This window comes from Notothenia coriiceps, unplaced genomic scaffold (assembly GCF_000735185.1).
Source record: "Notothenia coriiceps isolate Sejong01 unplaced genomic scaffold, NC01 NC01_scaffold00029698, whole genome shotgun sequence".
In the NCBI taxonomy this organism is placed as follows: domain Eukaryota; kingdom Metazoa; phylum Chordata; class Actinopteri; order Perciformes; family Nototheniidae; genus Notothenia; species Notothenia coriiceps.
The window spans coordinates 1-21,675 of NW_011362399.1; the positions used below are offsets into that span (position 1 = coordinate 1).

At 39.4% G+C, this 21,675-nt stretch overlaps 1 protein-coding gene across 2 annotated transcripts in view; it reads left to right on the plus strand.

Moving 5' to 3' along the window:
• Positions 1-6: 6 nt before the first annotated feature.
• LOC104959017 (sorting nexin-19-like) overlaps positions 7-21,675 on the plus strand; it is a 28,933-nt gene continuing 7,264 nt past the window's right edge. Inside the window, exons 1-4 of one of the 2 annotated variants that reach the window (XM_010786865.1) lie at positions 7-376; positions 474-633; positions 4,016-4,145; positions 11,951-12,485. In XM_010786865.1, the coding sequence (XP_010785167.1) occupies positions 251-376; positions 474-633; positions 4,016-4,145; positions 11,951-12,212 (678 nt within the window). In that variant the 5' untranslated portion in view covers positions 7-250 and the 3' untranslated portion in view covers positions 12,213-12,485. Of the gene's footprint in view, positions 377-473; positions 634-4,015; positions 4,146-11,950; positions 12,486-21,675 lie in introns of those variants that run through there. The other variant, XM_010786864.1, reaches the window with a different exon arrangement.

Here is a 21,675-nt window from a genome sequence, read left to right on the forward strand (position 1 = left end):
AGCACATCACAATCACATAACAGAAACGAGGGGCAACATGCATGATCACAATATCTAACACACACGCCACATCCAACACAGACTAGTGTGTGTAGGTGTAGTTCTCACTGAACCATGTGTTCACCGTGTTATATATTCCAATTTATGGCGTGTTTTATCATAATTTACATGATGCCTGTTTCAGTGTGAACTCATGCAGTCATATTACATGTTTAATTATTGCACAAATGACAAACAAAATATTTGATTTATGTGCATATTAATGTGTCTGTATGATCCCAGGTCTCGTCTGAAGTTCTCCAGTAAAAGCATCCCCTTTATGAACGGCTCAGACATTCGACCTCCGCTCTTGTTCAGTTGGGACCAAATTAGCACAGTAAGTAGTGTAACTAGCATGCACCTATTTGACATTTAGGTAATCAAATTCCTTTTTGGCTTATTCATTTAATACTTTCTCCTCTCTGCTCTCAAAGGTGTTTAGCGGGATGTCTTTTGGAGACTTGCAAGCGTTTATCACTGATCAAGAAAAACTGTCTGTCAGAATCGAATCAGAGAGGGAGGGCAGTCCTGTGAGACGAGAATTCGGAGGTGATATTTGTGACCGCATGAGAAGGAATCACAGTCAGGAACCTGGTAAGAAAGGAGCTTTCACTGTGATTGATCTCAAGTTCAGTCAGGTTTCTAGTTGGCACTCCATGTGTCAAATCGGCTGTTGGTATGTTTAAAGAGATCAAGGACAGACCTGAAAAGACAAACAAAACTAGACACCCTATCATCACAGTCACACCCAAACAACAATTACAATTTAAAATAAAGGGGTTCTACTTAAATTGATTAAATCAAACATTTTATTATCTAATATTAATTTTCTTATCTAATTCTACTAGTCATTAGAAAAAATATTTTTTTTGCCAGGCTTATGGGTTTGGTTGTGCAAGTGCGTGTGTGTATCGGTTTGTCCATCGACGGATAATCTTGCATACCACTCGTCCCATCAGCCTAATATCTTTTGTGAGAATGCATGACCGTACGCTCAAGGAGATCTTGTGGTTGTGATGGTTATCATTTGTGGTTGTCAATCACAAATGATTGACAACTGCTTCAGTAACAAAAGGAATATCAGACCATTGGCTAGGCTTAGAAAAAACTCTTACCTAGTCTTTTACTTTTACATTTTGGCCTTTGTCTTGGCTCAAAAACTGTCATTACTTGAAAAGTCTGACCTTGAACCGGATCTTTTCCAGATTAATTCAATACCCGAAATGTAAGAATTCACTTAAATAAGGCACGATACAAGTTGAATAAATCCCTGCTTTGTAATCTTCAGTGGGGAAAGGAAGACGCACCTGGCGGTTATCTGCACTCTACTGAGTGCACTTTAGTTATCTACGCAATCATCATGTCCTTTTCCTGTGTCTGCTTAACTCTACCGGTTTCAATTTAGTATCTCTCCACGATTACAGCAGGAATAACTGATTGAAACTGGCTTGTTCCATATTCACAAATCAGACTCTTCAGACTGGGTTCATATTTTGAAAGCCCTTGTCATGCTGGTATAGCTTAAGAGACAAAAAGCAATGAATGTGTCTTAGTGTTTTATTTTTCCTTTCTCAAAAGCCTCCATTAAACACCAAACACTGACATGGGTTAAAACTAAACGGTAAAAGTATAGAACGCCAAACAGTTCACAGCGTCTTTCAATAAGTGACATTAAGATTTTAAATCAACATTTAAATACTCCACATTTGAAGGCTACACTGTCAATTATGACTTACCACTTTTTAGTGGTTCAGTTGACTAATTCCTTGTTTTGGTGTTAGTCAACAAAGATTTATTGAGTCTCAAATCATTTGATCGATTAGTCAACTGAGAAATTGTTTGGACAAGGACAGCCCTAATATTATTACACTTTTTGTAAATATATATTCCGGTGGTGAATGCATTGTTCCCCTCTCCTGTGATCAAAACATTACCCTCTGAGTGGAAGGAATGTCCAAAAGTCAAATTCTATTGAGAAAAGGACAGGTGTTATAATTTCTAAACCCTGCTCTACCGCTTGTCGCTCAAATGGGAGGCTATTGTAACAGGCTATTACTGTTTGTTAGACACAAAGATTTGGGTGATGACATCAAATCTAAACCTTTATTCGAAAAAATCTCCATAGAAGCTTTGAATACAAAAAATGGGTACTGTGTACAGCCCTTAAAAAAGCACTACACCTACATGTAGGGACAAGTCAAATAGAACCCCATGTTCAGTTCACCCTGAAGTCTACAGCGCTTCATGCAACTTTCCAGGTTTGCGGGTTGGTGTGTCTCTAAAGGATGCCTCTCCATACCATTGGGGGATCGGGTTTTTCAGGACATTCACACCACGTACCCTGAAAATCTCTCAGACTATTCATGTTTGATTCTTTAAACCAACAGGAAACATTAAAGAAGTACCTTGCTATTTCCCATTGCCCTCCTATAACATTATGACATAAAAAGCAGCAGAACAAGATATATTTTATTTTTTTAATTACACACATAATTTTTTTCCTTATGAAGTGAACCCCTGCCCATTGTTAGCCCTAACCTTATCCCTTAAGGTCAGCTGTCCTTAACTAGATTGTATCTCACCATCCACCATATTGCATCACGTATCATCACTACTATTCCATCTTTCTCCATCACAGGGAATCTCCATAGGAAAAATGCATGATATCATTAACGTCATATGGGAACTATCTTTGCATTGCTAGACATTGGAATTCAAAACATTCAGCGTTTAATTAAATCCAAATTGCATTTCTTCCTTGTTAGCCATCTGGTCATTGTCATTTTGAAGGACAGATTCTTTTTCCAGACAGTCAAGGTGAATGAGAAGTGAATAAGCGCGTGGTCCTGACCAGACTCTGAAATGTTCCACTATAAAAGTTAATGGACTGACAGTTTATTGAGAACTAATTGGATGCTTTCACATCAGATGTATAGATGTCTGAATACCTCAATGTTTCAACTAGTGCATTTTCAGTATGTTGAATCTTTAAAAAAAAAAAAAAACGTATTCCGTACTAAAATATTCCAAAACTACAGTTCTTTTTTTGGACTGAATTGTAAAACTCATATACCATGCACTCAAGCTTGAATGGAATTAACTTCTGTACAGTTAGGCCACTTTTATAACGCAAAATACGGATGAATGCCTGGAAGTAATACAAATACAAATGTTCACATTTAGAAATACAATGACAGAAATCTTGTTATATAACATTAATTGTCCTAACGTGAGCATTTAACTGGAGAAGTTTCATTTTGATATCTATTAGATCAATCTTAAAACTACATATTCCGCAGACGGCAATCCTCCTTCACGTCGAAAGGAGCCAGTTTAGGTGGTTCGGGCACTTAGTTAGGATGCCATCTGGGCGCCTCCCTAGGGAGGTGTTCCAGGCACGTCCAGCTGGGAAGAGACCGAGGGGTAGACCTAGGACCAGGTGGAGGGTTTATATCTCTTCGCCGGCCTGGGAGCGCCTTGGGATCCCCCAGTCAGAGCTGGTTGATGTGGCCAGGAAAAAGAAAGCTTGGGGCTCTCTGCTGGAACTGCTACCTCCGCGACCCGACCACGGATAAGCGGGAGAAGATGGATGGATGGCAATAGAAACACATGATACATCTAGATTTAATGAAGAGTGGTTGAGTGCAATAATTACTCTTAGCAGAACCAGCAGCTTCTCAGTGTGACCACATGAGGGCAGTGTTACTAAATATATGAAGCTTATGATATTACTGGTCCTTCATGTTCATCAGGTGCAAACAGAATCAAAATACCTCTTTAAACAGATTACTTATGTTAGGTTTGAGATATACATACATGTCCCTCCATCTGTCTACCAAGTGCTGCTTTTGCATGCTAAACCGACATACAGTATGTTGAGTATGATATTTGAATGTAGAAAAATTATCTTTGTCTATAACAAAGTCATTCTCTTGTAATATTGAGTTTCTAATTTGTCTTGCATTTTGTGGTGTAGCCTCTGAGATGGAGCTGGCTGAGGTGGCTCTGAACATCCTGTGTCTGCTGATGAAGGAGCAGTGGAGGTGGTTGTGCACCGAAAACATTCAGAGGACCATCAGGCTGCTGTTCGGGACCCTTATCAACAGGTGACGTGATACATTTGTTGTAGAATGCCACAAAAAGTTACTATAAGTAAGGTTTTTACATTAGGGAGAGATACAGAGACACAAAAACATTTTTAAAGCTTGGATAAGTAACATTGGAGAAGCCAGCAAGAGTAAGTTTGATTTTAAAAAATCAAAACAATACAGCCTTATGTTTCCAACTTTTTTCCAAAGAAAGTTGCAATGAGCACAGGTTCCAGTATTCTTGCAAGAAAATAGCAACACCGACTATATTCAATAACTATATGACATATAGACTTTAGAAAGTAAAGAACAGTTAAGATATGTTTGGCAATGCAAGATGTTGATTTTTGATTGTATCCTAATCTTAAATTATCCAAAAGGCTTTATTGACGTATTCAAATCGCTGACATATTTTTATAGGGAATGCCTCCGAACCCTCTTACCTGTTCTTATCTTTGTATTCACTTCTCTACGGCCCCTACACAATAGGGATGTCGCAAGAACCGATACTTGGGCAAATCAATACCAAAATAAAAAAAATGTAACTTTCTAATGGGATCAGGTCTTGAGACCAACGGTATCGTATTGTCCAGCCTAAACTCACTATCCACTATCTTTCCTGATAAATCGACATTGTTAAAAACAAATTTGTTGAATTTGGCAGGACCAGAGCTAGTTAACGTTAGCTGTTAGCTGTTAACTGTTAGTTGCTAGCTGTTAGCTGATAGCAGCCGGCAGTAGCTCTATTGTGTAAAACTCTGTTTTAGGTGAAGGTTAATTATAAAGTCATTAAGATGTGTTCAAATATAATTTTGTGAAATTTAGTTTTTAGCTAATCTTGTTCAAGAAGATATTTTCACGGCAATAAATAATAGATTCAATAGAGGGAACTATGACCTTTTAACTTCCCAGCAAAAGAAACAAGATACAAACGGTAATATGTAAGTGTGTGGTGAAATACAGTGATTTATCGGAAATGTTTCTTATGGTGGTACTTAATTGGTTATCGAGAATCATGGAATTTCACTGGTATTGGAAGCAACTAATACTGTAAATGTTTGGTATTGTGACAACCCCATTTTTTGGACTTCGCAGGTCTTTTAAAAACACTTTGGTTGAGTCATAATGACACTTTTATGGCTATCCACTTGTACATTTTGTTAATCCTAATGATAATGGATATTATTTATGTAATATTGCTGGGACACAACTTTACTTGGAAAATGCAGACAATTTCCCCATCCTCATTGACTTATTATAAGCAGATACTGGTACCAATTTGAAACCTACTAATATAGATCTTTCCAAGTGAACCTGGCTGACGCTGCCACAACAATGCAAATCATTTTTCTCTCCCTTTAACAGCAGTAGCCTCTGGTTGACTCTGTCTTCTTAAAGTACTTTTACGAGGTTCTATGCTACGAGCTTTCGGCTGCTAAGAAGTGATGGAAATGTAGACGTAGTGGGACTTTGTGGACTCAGCCATTTCAGGACATGAGAACAAATGGTTCCTAGTGGAGATTCCACAGAGAGGACTTTTTATGAGCTGGAGAGGGGACTCTGGCTCATGTACAGTCGTTAGTCAAGAGAGTTGATATTCAGGCTTGGCCACGAGTCTTTGCAGTGGTCCGTGTTTTAAAAGGAGCATTACTTGCCATGCACTGTATTAACCACTTTACAGAAACGAAAGAATCAGAGAACTTTGCTCTTGCTAAACAGTATGTGGTATTTTTATTATTACACTTGTTGTTTAATAGTTTATGTGCATACGTGCATGAATGCTCACCTATTTGGCACTATAAAGAATGCCTGACAGCAACTTCCCAAACATTTGTCGCAGATAGGTATAGCTCTGACTGCCAGTAAACTGAACATGCAGACAATGTTCTCGGGTTCTAGTGTTTGTGGTGTCAGTGCTGTGACCTCACGTTCCCCGGAGTGTCAGTACCGAAATATCGTTTCTTCACATTGATACTGGGCCCTCTATTTTAAGAAGTTCCACCAGCCAAGTATGAAAGGCCTTTTGTTTGGTCTTGTCTATATGAGGCTGCTGTCTGTCAACATTGCATTGAGAGCTCTCGGTGTGGCAGGTATCTCCTCTCATCGTCTGGTTTCTCTGCGAGAAGGAGACAAGATGCTCTGGACGGCCCTTTACAGAAACACTACCTATGCCGTTGTGTCACTAAAATAGCTCTGTTCATGTATCATTTTTCAACAAAGTTTAAAACAAATGCGGTATTATATGGTAAGAACATGAAGAGTACAACATTAAATGTAATAGAAAAGCAGCATTTGCTTGTTTTAAATCTAAAACAATATAAAAAACGGCCATTGAAGCAACAATGGACACCTTCCGTTTCAGTCCCGTGATATCATTGGGCTCCAAATAACTTTTTGCCATTTACTTTATTTGGAAAGACACTCCTGTTGGCATACGCTAAATGAACTACCTTGTACAAACAACCTAGTTTGACAACCTAAAAGTTGTAAAATGTGCTTAAAGCCAAATCCAAAGCTGTTTTCAGTTTCCAATCGTTTGACAAAACAGAGACCGGACGTGATGCTGTCGTGAGGGTTTGGTTTGGAGGCGGGGTTTAAGGAAAACGTAAGTGACCATGCTCTATGGGCCCAATGATGACAGAATATTTCCGGAAGGTCCAGGAAAGTATTTTCAGGCCATTTTGTAACTCACATAGTAATGAACTGGCCTCCAACATTGTATTCAGTTCTCTTTATACATCCGTGGTCTCGACCCACAACCTTTGGGCTTAAGCCATGATTTACTGATGCTTACTAGAAAATATGCCTTTTTATTTTGGGATTTCCTCCATTTGATTAAGACATACAACATATTTTGGGTCCAATTCAAGAAGAATTTTAGCCTCTAATAAAAAATGCTTTTAGCCATGCCAGCGTGACTTCGAGGGTGAGAATAATGGCTGGCCAGTTGATCTATCACTCTGGTCCAGACTGATATATCAATGGATTGCTTTGGAGTCTGTCACAGACACTCATGACTCCCAGTGGAAGAATCCAAATGACTTTGTCGATTCCCTGGAATTTAATTTGGGACCAGGCCCGCCCCTCCCTACACGCAGATCACGCAGACTGCGGAGGGGGCCTCATCTTGCGGAGGGAGCCTCAGTTGATGCGCAAATGCGGCGCGCTTATGCGCAAATACGGTGCAATTAAGCGCACCACAGTTTGGGCGCTCACAGTTCGCGCACGTGCTACGCTAGCACCCCCGTCGACGCTCGCGACACAGAGGGCCTCATCACATAACTTTGAGTGGGGCCACAAGTTGGCCAGGGCCAGCCCTGTCTGGGAACATCAACAGCTCAAAAGTGTAAAATTGTAACACTACAGATTCACACTCTGATACTAGTCACCTCGGTGGTGAAACAGAACAACACAAGTAGCAACCACCTGAATTTTTATTCTAACATGGAATCCAACAGCACTGAAGACTTTTGGTTAGAGAGCCTTCATTGTTTCAGTTTTGGTCAGTGATTTCTTTTAATAAATTGATCCACACAATAGGATCCATACAAATCTTAATGTTTTTTAGTGGGACTAGCAGTTTATTTCAAGTGCTGGGAAGTTTATATTTGTTCATAATACAATCTGACAGTTGTTTGGTGGGAGACAAGAAGAAGAAGCTGCAGAGAGAAACCATATCTCTCTCTCTCTCTCTGTGTGTGTGTGTGTGTGTGTGTGTGTGTGTGTGTGTGTGTGTGTGTGTGTGTGTGTGTGTGTGTGTGTGTGTGTGTGTGTGTCAGGTCTGGCTGGAAGAGCCGGCTCTGTGCTCCTATAAATGGGGTCCAAGGCAAAGCTCTGGTTTGGGAGATGTCTGAGTTTTATGGACTGGAAAGTGGGAAAGTTTAGGATGAATATAGTCTCTTTCTCTTAGACAGCAGTCTGGATGGAAAATCCAGATGGAGCCAGATTGTTGTCAGTGTCTAGATGTAGCAGCCACTCTATGTGAACATCACCAGCATTATTATGTTCTGGTTTTAAGTCAAACGTAATGCTTCCTTCGTTTGCCAAATAAAAAGGTTTATCAAAAATCACCTCGAGTTAATGCACTTGCGTTTAATCTGTAAACCCGTAAACATTTATATCGCTTATTATTAACGTTACCAATTTGACCCCACTTTTGTCCTGTAGAATGTAATGCACTGACTTGAGTACATCATATTTAAAAAATATTTTTTGCTAAAAGATGCTCTAGCCAGTTTCTTCAAATTGTACTGGAGGAGATAGGGGGACACAGTCACCATTGTGGGAAAAGACAGTGCGCGCAATATGTTAGCATCAGTAAGAAAACCCCCCATGATAAATGTTCCGTTTAGCGTACATTATACAGAGGGGAATCACAGCTGCTCTCCGTGACTCTGGGTCTTCATGCCAATAATTCAGAAATCATCCAAATGCAACTCAAATGTTATAATGAAGTACAAAATCCTCTACTTCCTCATACCAGCTTGTCATCCATGTCTTCACGTGTATTTGTTTACAACCCTGCCCAAAAACAGAACCAGCAAATACTAAACGCAATTAAATTATTTTATCCATTGACACGACTACCAATAATACAAATAAGTCAATGAAAGATTCAGAGGGCTGATACTTATGTCAGCCTTTAAAATGTGTGATGTAATTTCCATAAATGCTTGCGTGAGTGTTTAGGTTGCCCGACTACAGAATGAAATGCGCCCTCAGAGTCTCTGATATTCACTTACAAGCACCAGACAACCCTGGCTGCAGCGATGCGGTGGAGAAAGACAGTTAGTCACAATGATGATAGAATATAATGATTGTAATTAATCTTATTGCATCCAGTGGTGCAGACTTTCTTGGAAAGCTGTTTTGCCATTGGCTGTGGTTACCAACACATTAAGTTTGGAACATTTCCCTTGAGTGAGTTGACGTCATTCGGGCTGATGGACGGACACATTTACCACTCCAACTTATTGGAGAGTCCACCTGCTCTACAGTGCTGTTGCTGTCTTTGTTCTTGTTTTGCAGTCGGTTGTCTGTAAGTTGGACCGGCTTCCTTATTGCTTTTCAAGACATTGCAACGCAATCATTTCCATGTGCCAACTTCATTCTGCCCATCTTTTCTGCACCTGTCCCACAATGACATGATTCTTTATTTTTACTCACTAATACAGTATATTAATACCTCTATAAACAAATCAAATGGTAGCACAAGTTCTTGCTGACAGCTTGATGATGGAGGTGAGGATGAAGGGAGCATGGAGGATTTGAAGCTTGTCAACAGTTGTCATATAGAAGGCTCTCACTCACTCAATCTTTGTATTTTGCCCTCTCTGCTTCAGCTACACTGTTAGTTAATACCAAGGGATCTCTCTCTGACATACAGTGGCCTGCTTGGGTTTCAGCGGTGGTGAACAACAAGTTGTTTGGCTTCAGGAAGGTAGTTTTGGTCTCACAGCTGCACTATTTAGCTCGTGACCACATTGTGGCATTTGGAGAGAACTCAAAAAGATGCGGTCAGAACTCCAACATTACCAACATACAAAACACTTTGTTTTATAAGTAGTATATTTTATTCACTACGACTCCACTGGCATGTTATTTCATAATTTTGTTTTTCAATGTTTAAATCTGGCAGTTTCACTCTTAGAGCATTGGTTCGGGGTGTATCCAATAACAACAGTCTTCAATGTTAATCTGGTTTAATATAGTCTTTTCTAGGTTATTCACTTCAGGCTCATGAAGATTACATTGTGAAGACCCTGTGATTTAACAGTTGTAACAAAGCCATATACCAACATCTCCAAACTAAAGTGGTTTTTAAGGCACTGTAAAACCATAATCAGGGCTTTTTCACCGAACAATATTAACACATGAGCCTCTCACTAGTTTTTTTCTCAGCTTTTTTATAGGAGTATCTCATAGTCTTCATCAGCAGACTTTATTTCTTACTGAATCAAGTCTTCAAGTCAAGAGATTGTCTTTTAGTATTTAATAGGCTTTCTGCAGAAAGGATATGTATACTCTTTATCTGCTCTTCGTAAGCTTTTAGAAACACAGAATCGTTGGGACTTTTAAACAGTGTAAAAACAACAACTTATCTGTATTAGTACATTTACCGTAATTTTCGGACTATAAGGCGCACCTGAATATAAGCCGCAGCAGCTAAATTGAATGATGTGTACATATATAAGCCGCACTGGACTATAAGCCGCAGGTGTTTTAATGTTTAATTACCATATGTAAGGGTTCGTGCACAGAGGGGATTGTCGGGAAAGAGAGGGCTGTTTGAGGAAGCTCCCATTTATTAACATTTCAACAAACAAGTTGCATATTTGCATAACGTATTCAAGTGTTACCATTTAGTGCAATAGTAGCTACAGAACATTTACTGTGCTGTGTAAACTGTACTGTATCACATAGCGTTTCAGACACACAAACTTTTCAACTTTCAAACTTAAACGGTGCGCTCCCAGCGCACGTACCGGCAGTGATCTGCAGCAGTGGTTTTCAACCAGTGGTACGGGGACAAAGTGTCTCGCTCTCGTAATGTCTGTCTGTCTTGCTCTCGTTCTGTCTCTCGTACCACTCTCGGTTCCACTTTTACTTTTGCGCGCTACCTGTCTCACTCTTTTCCGGCCTCCAGCTTTTCCTGCTGGAGCCCGCCGCTTAAAGGTGGGGGGCGCGGATCGGCCATAGAGCCCATAGAGTTAAAGGTGGTGGACTGTAACCTGTAAAATCCATAGATTTAGGAGGTCCCCTAATGGCCGTTAGCTGTAAAAATCCATAGATTAGCCGCACCGTTATATAAGCCGCAGCGTCGAAAAATGGGAAAAAAGGCGCGGCTTATAGTCAGAAAATTACGGTACTTTAGGGTTATGCACTGGGAGAAAATACACACAGCAAAAGAACATTCAGTGACTTTCCCATTCTTGCACGTGATTAATCAAACGCATCAATATTGCAATTTTCAATTACAATACAACACATCTATAACATGAATTATTTATATATACAGTTGTCACTCAGTAAGAGATAGGATGTGATCTCTTTGACAATTGAGCAAAAAACTCCTAATGAAAAAGCCTAGGAAACACAGGTAAAAGATGCAGAAAACATTAGTTAGAAGACCTTGCGCTACGATTGTTTTTGTTAATGATATGAAAAAAAAATTGCATCTCAAAAAATGAAAGTAAATGATGGTCACATTTAGAGGAATATATACCATAAAGCGGAATATGCTACAGGTGGTCTGGTTTGGCTTTTGATCTGTCTAAGAACTTAACCCATTCACAGTGTATTTAAATTCATGAAAGTCAATTGTACTTTCCACATTCTCCTGTCAGTACAATTTAGACCCAGCTTAAGTTCATCCAAGTTTGATGCATGCTGCCATATGCACTAGAGAGAAAAAGAGTAGTACAACTAATTGGTAAAGGCACAGTGGTCTTAAATTACTACATCTGCAAATATGTATCAGCAGATATTTAGTTTGAGGTATTAACAGTAGAAGAAAACAGTCATACAGTACGTGTCTGGCTTTGAAGACTATTATATATCTTCGATAGTTATTACTTTAGTAAGCGTTCCCTGAATGTATTCTTTTGGACATTGTGTATCATTTGGCACGTATGTCTGGCTTCCAGAGTTTATTTTTTTGTCATGTCCTTACATAACAGAAAGCCTCATGCAGTATGCAGTATGAATACTCTAAAGACCCTATTATTCTCAATGATGTGGGGAATCCAGGGATTTAGGTATTTGGATTCGTCTAAAAACCATCCACTCTGGATTGTTCTTGACACTGCTGTTTGTTTCCACAGTGAGGAGGTTATATCCTTCGCCGTTTTCCTGTTCCTTGACATATGGGTCCCGGAGCCAGGCGTGTGGTGTAAACAGAACACCCTGCTGGGAGCTCCAAGCTTCTCCTGTCAGCAGGAATTCACTCTCAGGCCCAGTGTGCTGGTGGTCAGACGGGTGGGCTACACAAGACAGATCTGGTATTGGTGGGAAGAAGAGGAGGGAGTGTTGGATGGAAAGAGGCTGTTACATAATGGAGCTGGGCTATCTATCAGGCTCTGTTGAGTGGAGTCAGTGCGACGACCCTGGACAGGCTGTTCCTGAGAGGAGACAAATTCAGACTCACCCCGTAAAGTGGGATCAGTCTGTAAGTGGTTTCTATCTCACCCCGTGTTTCAGTTGGCCGTGTGCCCTGTGTCATGGCACTATCACGTTCGCAAGAGGAATTATTCCCTTTTTACATCTACAAGCGTTTCTGAAGAATAAATATTGTCTTCTATTACAGGCTAATAGTAGTCTGCAGTTGCTTTCCAATTCTTACAGACCTATGTAATCCTCTCAAGGGGACATAATAGGTCAAATACTTAGGTCACTTTTCTTGAAGGTTATGAAACATACTTATCCCCGGGCCCCTGGGTGCCATCAGTTCAAGCTTGCCAGCCTCTGTGTTCATTTATCCTTATTTAGTGTCAGCGAGTTGAAAGGACGACAAAAATCCTCCCTCCCCAGGACATGAAAGATAATATGTCTCATTATTATCCACACTCTTGGGAAGGTTAGATGAAGAACAAGTGTTGTGTGCTTGAACACCGGATGTTTGCATGATGAACTTGATAAGCGACCCTTTGTCCCCTTCACATCTCCGGTGTCTGTTTTTTTCCCGCTCACCTGAGCCCGGGGGCCTGAGATGTGGCTCCAGAGTTCGTCTTCTGTCTCCCGGGACATACTTGTGCAATGACATCTTGTCTGCCGAAAACTGTCTGTAGGCTTATTTTAGCTCCAATGGGACCTGGTTATGCTTGTCTGTGTTTACCATTGATGGTAACTCAAATAAATCCCACTAGAGTCCAACACATGCATAGTTGTGCGCCAGCTCAGCTGATGTTTTATGATTTTTTTGGATTCTCTTGCGTCACATGTTATTGATTTCCTGCCAAGTCATCGAAGTATCTTTCTTCCTCTTTTAGCTTGGTTGCCATTGATTGTGTCAGTTTCATTGTTGGAGTTGAGCCCTGTAGTTCATTGAATCACTCCTTCAGACCCATGAGCCTGTAAGGGTAACTGGACTCTATCTCAGGACTTTAAGTGAGGATCTTTTTGAGGCTAAGACTACACGTGTTGTCACAGCTAGAGGAACATGCTAATGCTAAGAAATGAGCATGAATATATGTGGTGGCTTTTTAAAATTGCAATGTTTCTGCAGTGTTAACACATTCATATTTATGTTTCAAACAAAAAGTAACTTTTCTCTTCTTGTGAGTCGACATTTGAAAGAACAATCATAATACAGAAAAAATAAGACATCTTAGAATAATTATTGTTCAAGTATTGCTATGATGCCTTGCTGAAAGAGGGGGAAAATGTCCTTTGGCGATGTTTGTGTGATATAAAGTATGACATTGTCAGTATTGCACCACAAAATGTGTCAATGCCAACCCTCAAATGTCAGTAAACTTCCACGGGACGGAGACACAAAAACAGTTTTGTCCCCATTTGAAAAGTGGAAAAACATGCTCAATAGAATATCTACAGTTTATTCTTTCTTTCACAGAAATACATGATTATTCAAATATTTAGCTGTAAACTGGCAATAATGTTAACAAAAACAAAATCTGTCAGTTATGTAAATGAACGACATTTAGCTGAAAAACTAGCTGGTAGGTTTCACAAACTGTAAGAAGTATTACCAGTCAGTCCAGATGACTTAAAGGAGTAGGAGGATGTCATATTTGGAGTTGTCAGGGATCTTCCTCTGAGCTCATCCTGGGTTGGCACTGCCTCCTCTCTACGCCTGCTACTTGTGTATCTTTGGAAACTCAAGGGCAATGCTTGAGGGTATTTTCCTCCAAAGGATCTCAGTATGTCACCTGCACTGTAAACATCTGTTTCCTGGCAGCACTAACACAGTAATCATTACCACAGGGAGAAGCTGGCTCTCCTCTCCTGTGAGCTGCTTGTTTTTCACCCAGCAGTGTTTGGTCGGCCACTCTGTGTAGAGCACTGCTAGACTGTTCAGATTAAAAAAACATAGCTGTAATATACATTTATTTTCTTTATGATAACTGCTGTTCACATAAAACAAATCTAAATGCCAGTGAAGAGGGTGAAGTTTGTTAAACTTCATGCTGATAGAACCGACAAACTTAGGAAACTTGTCCTGACAAGATCTGTACTTGTGTGTTAATGATAATTTAATTTGTTTTTTGATCAATTTAAACCTCATCAATCCCCCAGGCAGAGAACAAAACATTAGTTAAATGTGACTTAGAAAAATATTCCTCTGATGGTAGCTGAAGGGTAGCTGGAAAAGTACTGGTGGTTTTCATGGTAGTAATAACTCTGTACACAGTCTAAAACTTTACCAGACCACAATCCCTCATATAGAATTACTTGGCATTTGCCAGCTCTAATTGGTCGAAAAGCACTCTGTTTGTGAATGTGTGTGTGTGTGTGTGTGTGTGCATGCGTGCGTGCATGTGTGTGTATGTGTGTGTGTATGTGTGTGTGCAGGGTCTAAATCCGTGTGTGGTAGCATGGGCCAAAAGGAAAAGTAATCTCTTCAGTGATTGCCATAAGACTGCAATGGTGATGACAGCAAGTTCGAAGGATGTTAGTGTAGCATAGGCAAGAACCTTGACCCGTGTGTGTGTGTCTTCTTGATGTTTTCATGCACTGACCTATCTCATTAAGCATGTGCTAAGATGTGACGTGTGGTACCTAGACGGTGTTAATGCAAACCTCTGTGGGCCATATGGGATTAGATCCTGGCTCAGGTCTGTAACGTCACATGTCTGTGTTTTGACCAGCCATGGGGAACACAGCGCCATGACAGTCTCTATAAAACCAGACCCGCACACTCAAACATACACAGAGAAACAGTGCTGACTGTAGACAGAGGGGCGGGCGGCTGTAAGACGGCACCATGTCCCGAATGGAGGTGCTGATGTGATGAGCAATGTGCCGGAGGGCTGCACTGAGGTGTACGCCTCGCTGGGAGCAGACACATCACACAGTGAAAACAACTGTTCCCACTGCTGACATCTGTGTTCCTCTCAACTGGAAGTCTGGTCCTTAGATAGGGAAATTCTGCAGGAATGGATAATTCTGTAGTATGAGTAATACTGTGTGGGCTGTTAAAGGATGAAGAAACCCACCTTCCTGTAATTATATTTGCCTTGTCACTGCCCACTAGTGTTAGGTCTAATGGTGTCATCGTGCCTTTTGCATCTGTTTGTGCTCTTCCTTGGCTGATGTGTACAGTACACGAGAGTGTGGATACGATATAAGACAGATCGGTTGGGCCGAGTTTTGACAGTTTTATACAGATTATGTCCAGGTTCGTCCTACTTAACATGGTGCTTCAAGCTGTTTTCAAAGTGAAAATCGAGTATAAAGATAAATAGAAAGGATGGGTTTTCTGTCTGTATTGGGCTTCTACTTGTTCAATGATTCCATGGTTTTTTAATCTTTATTGACAATGTATACTTATATTTTACATTTTCAGATTTCCTGTAATAAACCTCACATTTCAAATATCAAATTATCAAAAATCACTTTTCCAATGTAAGTATTTATCTATGCGAATATTCATATTCATGACTAAACTAGCAGAAATCTTAGTTAGAATAGGTCAATAACAATGCCCTCTCAATATCAGCCTGTTCATTCTTAGCATGTCAAACTTTAATCTCAATTCTCTCAACCCAGCCTTGTCTTTTCAAGAAATGTACATGATCTCATTGAAAAGTAAAAAAGCCAAAGTTAAAAGATCATATTTATTTGTTGAGTTAATATGTGAACCTTTTCAGTGGAGCAGCCCTGCATTGCTAGGTGGTTAACGAGGAAATGAAACATCATAATTTTACCCATCAGGAAATCCCTTTAAATGTTATTCAAACTAGACTTAGTGGCATGTCTGTCTTAATTTTCCTGATAACTTGTGTTGAATAGCGTTTATCACACTTTTAGAGATGATTGTTGGTCTGGTGCAAATAGCGCAAGTTGTATATAAACAGGTAGCGATTTTAATCTTAGTCACTTCTTCTTTCTATATCGATGACTGTTCTAAGTAAAGCTTGGCTGTAAATGCTGGATAATTAACACTTCATCACATGGAATGACCTCTAATGTTATCCCTGCTTCTTAAATTGAACAGAGCAGGTTTTGGTGAGTAGCTGGCACTGACTTTATATTTGCCATGACAAGCAAGTTTCTCTTAGAAGAAACATTGACTACATTCCCTTAGATCTGTACTTTTAACATTGGCTATAGGTATCAAGACAATCAACATGTGTTTCTCTATCCAATCATACCTTACTTGCCAAAGTGAAGGATGGCCTAACTATTTATCTGCGTTTTGCGCTTGGGGAGAGCTAATTTCATTTCCCGATCTGAAGACTCAAGATAAAAAAAATAGGACAAAATTGGTCTTTAGTCTTAGCCAATGAAGCCATGCTTACAGCACAGCTTCTATGCTCATGAAACTTGATGGTGTGTTCCATGAAGAAACTCTGCGCTGACCATTTTCCCAGGAAATCTTTGGTCACGGTCTTGCACAAAGATAATTTCCACATGACTCCTGTCTGCCACACAGCCGTGTCCACATCATGACTTTTGATTTCTCCTTATTGCTCACAGGCTACAGACAAATGATCTCATGTGTGGGGATGCAAACTATTCATTATCTCCATGTGCTCCTGCTGTTCATCTCTCTGATGTAAGACCATTTACTGACAATGGAAGTCTTAATGGGAACCAGTGTAAACAGTATGGTTTCCCAGCCGTCATACACTTACCTAAGAAATGAGGTCACAGATAAATCAGGTTTATGTTACAGATTTAGAAATTCATACTTATTAGTCACTTTCTTCAATATGGAACTCTGTGTAAAATGTCACCTTTAGAAATTGCTCATGCTTAGACCCAAGACTAGACATGGTGTAAGAAGTAAAGAGCTTAATGTGCCCAGTTTAGATGTGGTATCTTTAGGGTTGGTAAGCGAAACTCTGTACCAAATTAGAAGCTAATCCAAAAGTACCCAATAACATTTTTAATTAAGCTACCTAGCTATCTGGCAGGACCAGTAAATATAATTAAACTCACTTTGTAGATGGTTAGTTAACACTCAAAATATCTATATTTTTTCTTATCTGAACATTTGACCTCTGGTATTGTTTACACGATTTGGAAACGAAACGTAGATTTGATTAAAAAAATGATTTGGTAAGCAGATTTGGAAACGATACAATTCATACAATCCCTGACCTTATGTTTTTAACAACTCTGTATTCTCAATAATGTAGGTCAGTTTTATGTCATCCATTTTTTAGTGTACTTTTTAGTCAGTTAAACATGAAAAGGTATTTAATGGATGATGCACACAGACTAAGTTATCACATTTAAAGAAAGCCTTTTTCCTGGGATTTTATATTTTCACATACATTTCAGGTTCGTTCAAACAGAACTTCAAACCAAAAGCCTGCAGCGAAAAACCATATGGAGGTCATTTAGGATAACTGACAGGTCTGTGTGAGAGCTGTATTGCACTAACATACAGTAGACCATAACCATGTTTATTCATTTATTGGCTGCTTTTTACTTCACATCCTGCCTGGAGAGTCTGTCTTTTAAAAATAATAATAACTTACTATCAATTTATTCTATAATGTTTGGATTTACAACAGTGCAGATAACTGTTAAATGAACCTATAGTTATAAACCTCTAGTAGCACTATGGAGCTTGTTTTTCCATGAGTGGCTGCCTGCTTTGTTTATCATTTGCACGGGCTGGAGCATGCACATGCACGCACCAACTTTTGAAAACTATTCCTCTGATCTACTGGTGGCCGATATGAGATCCTCTTACATTAAATGCTGTAAGCCAGTAAGCTATATGTGACCACTTTTAGATCCCAAAAAATGGGGATTTGATCTGATTCCCAATTTGGCTTTGGCTATCACTCGGGAATGTTATGCAGCAGTAGAGGTTGCAGATTTGGGATTCTAATTTATCATCTTAATATCTTTAACCATGAGTATTATAATAAATAGTTTCTGCTTGGCCTTGACAAGTTGCTGCCAGGTGTTCCTGCCTAGAATTTGGTATTTTCTTATTTCATTATCTTGATTATGTTTTGATGGGTCTCAGCCGATGGAAACTTGGAGCAGTCTTTGACTGCGTGACCTCAATTAAATTTGATCACAGACCAGACTGTGTCAGCGTGTTAATTAAGACTGAAGTGTGAAGATAGATTGGGACACTCTGTCTTTAACCAGCGGGTTATTTATAGGAACATAGTGCATAATTCCGGCCATTAACACAGACACAATTTATGGGTACCAAACACTATTTTTTATCTGCTTTGCTTTCTTTTTTTAAGGTCTTAAAAACACTTTCATGTTGTCCACATTTAACCACACACAAAGTTATTGTCCTCATGTGTTAAGCAAGAGCTTCTGGAGAGTAATGTTTTTATTTTTTGAAGTGTTTTCTACTTGGGACAATTATAATCAATTTTTGCATAGCATGACGGAAGTTTTGAAGTTAATTTCACATTGCATTGTATGTGTTTATAGCTAAGTCACCGAGTGATGCAAGATGCTATATTGGGAGTGTGTTTGGCATTCAAAAACTACAGGTGTACAAGATTCCCTAAAAAGTATACTTATTCAAAAGATGTTACATCAGTTCTGAGCAAAATCTGCAATTATCTGTCAATTAGCCCATATATGTATTTGTACCTTCGTAATTTACCATTTCAAAAACCGGTGCGATATATCCATGTTAAATAGCTCCCAGTCTTCTTCTTCTCCTTCTTTGCTGTCAGATTGCTGTACACCTTGGCACGTTAACACCTCCTCTTGACCACTGCATTGGTGAGCAAGTGTCTGGAATGTGTCCCAAGTGTGTGTGCAAATGCCTCCTCATGCACTAAACAAACTAAACAGGTTACTAGTCTAAAACCCCATTGGATACCTTTTTATTAGACCATTTATAGGTGTAAATGTTCCCTGCCATTCATTGTACGATTAACACAAATAAATGTAAGCTTGCAGCTCATTCTTGACCTTTGAAACCACAGCTGGCAAAACAATCTCAACTCGAGGTCCACTTGTTTGCTTGCTACGTGACGATTGTGTGATAGGGTCAACTGAGTTGAGACGGATTTCTCGGATTTTCTGTATTAGCGCAATGATTTACTCCGATAGTTTATCTTCTGTCTTCACAGATTGAAACTTTGTGTAGCTGTGATTGCACTTGCTTTCATTGTCTTCATTTTACACAGAGTCTTTATCAACCTTGACTATGGCAGACTGGTTGTATTGGTTGTCCCGCTGTACACTTCTAGCTTTCCTTCTTTCTTTTTTTATCATGGTACCACAACAATTGCACTGCAGGAAACCTTTAAGGAGAATATCCTGAAATGCATGATGTCTCAACATTTGTGTACAATTACATACAGGAAAATTGGTCCCATGACTTGTTTTGTTCAAGGATATCCAAAGTGTAAAACTAGAAAAGTTGCTTCCGGTCCAAATCCAAAACATTCAAATGAATGTGTGGCAGTCACTGGCCCTTCAAGCCCATTAAGGAATGATCAACACTTTTCTCCTGTAACACCATGTAACCATCAGGTGTTTTAGGGATTTATAGTTGTAGCTCTTAAGACACGATTGAATACCTGACAAAGTGTAAATGTCCAAATAATATTTTGTTACTATTATGCTGTCAGTGACTGTAGGTCTCTGTTTCCATATGTTCCTGTTTGCAGTGGCCAGTCATAACCCAGTGATTTAGTGAGCTTGTCTCTGACTGGTATGAGCTGGTGAAGAGGCAATCTTCATTGTCCACCTGCTGAGCTTTAACCAGCCTCGACCAAAATACACTGTTACTGGGGCTGAGGCTAGACTTCAGACGACAACATACTCATGTAATCTGCAACAATGTGTTTGTGTATGTGTGAGGGAAGAATTTACAACCTAATTTGTTTCCCTTTAAGTTCTTTTAAACCCACCCAAACTCAAATCATTTGAATACATGTCTGTCTAATATTTGTGCATTTCGAACAAGTGTTTAGCTTCAGTGGTTGACTGAAGAATCTTTACAAAAAAATTGAAACTTGGCTTTTTTTACTTTAATTTTGTCCACATACAGTATTAGGTTAGTTAAAAGCAAAAATATAAAGTACAACACAAGTGTTTTGCTTTCATCTAACCTAAAACAATTACGTGAAACCTTTTGGCAAATTACATTTGATTAAAGTCAACGTTTGAACTATTTGAGTTTTACAGCCTATGAATTCTGATAAAACATTTTTTTTTACAACTGTTTTGCAAATCCCAAATCGATAACATTAGCACTTTCCTTTTACCACATCGTACAGAAAGTGTCCAGTTAGCATTAGCTGTATGATTATAGTTGGTCCACCTGTGGTCACCTGTTACCTCAACAACTCTTTATCCTAAAATGAAAACATCAAGTGCACCGAGTGCTTGAGTCACAAATGAGACTAAACCTCTGACTAGTTCTGAGCCCTGCTAATGGCCTGTTTTGTGTTTGTTGGGGCTGAAGTTGTGATCTGTTTTTCCCGGAACATAAATTAATACATCATTATCTGAGAAAATGTCTCCCGCATCTGTTTTTCCGCCGCAGTTGAACTTAAGGAACAGAAAATACTTTATTATTAGTATTACATATTTGGCACCCCTTGTGCTGTTATAAAACACTATGGAACAAAAAAGTGTAAAGTAGTGAAACCTAAAATTCTGGCTTGGACAACTTGTCCATCCATAGCTTCTCTTAGAGTAGCCCAGCAGCATGGTAACTGGCCAGAACAAGCTAATGAAATAACTTAATTTTGGACCAAATGAAGTGAGCAAAAGAAGCCGAACATTAGGACCAGAGGGAGGTCCCTGTTTTTTTTTAACAGAGCTCTGAGGTTTGGACATAGCTGCATAACAGCATCTGCATGGTGTTACGTTTTTAGGGTCTGTTAGCCCTGTGAATCTTTTTATAATACCTGAAATTATATTTTTCAAGATTTATTGGTGTTGAACACCCTCATTTTATATATACAAACTTTGTTTTATTTTGACTAATTCCAAATGACTAGTACCTCCCACAGATTGATGTTCCTGACCTGTACAATGCTTGAATACTTGAGCTACATCGAGATGTTGTTTTTAGCTTTTACTTTGTGCTTTTAATAACCTCCTCATCCAGTCTGGGTTGTGACTGGCTTTGTTTTCAACCCCCTGATGGTAAATCTTGGCATGACAAAGGTCACAGAGCTACACAGAGCCTATTGAATGTACTCATCACAAGACCTTAAATCCACCAGTTATATAGCAGGCTTGAGGGTGATGGCCTCAGTTTGAGATCACTTCCAGTGTGAGACTGCGCCAGGCTGGACCCCTGTGATGCATTTTTTTGGTTTAAAATCCGCGTGGGAGTGCAATGAGGCATGGGATAAGTTGAAGGGATTGGCCGGTCTGAGACCAGGATCATTGAGAAATGGTGAGGTCAGGC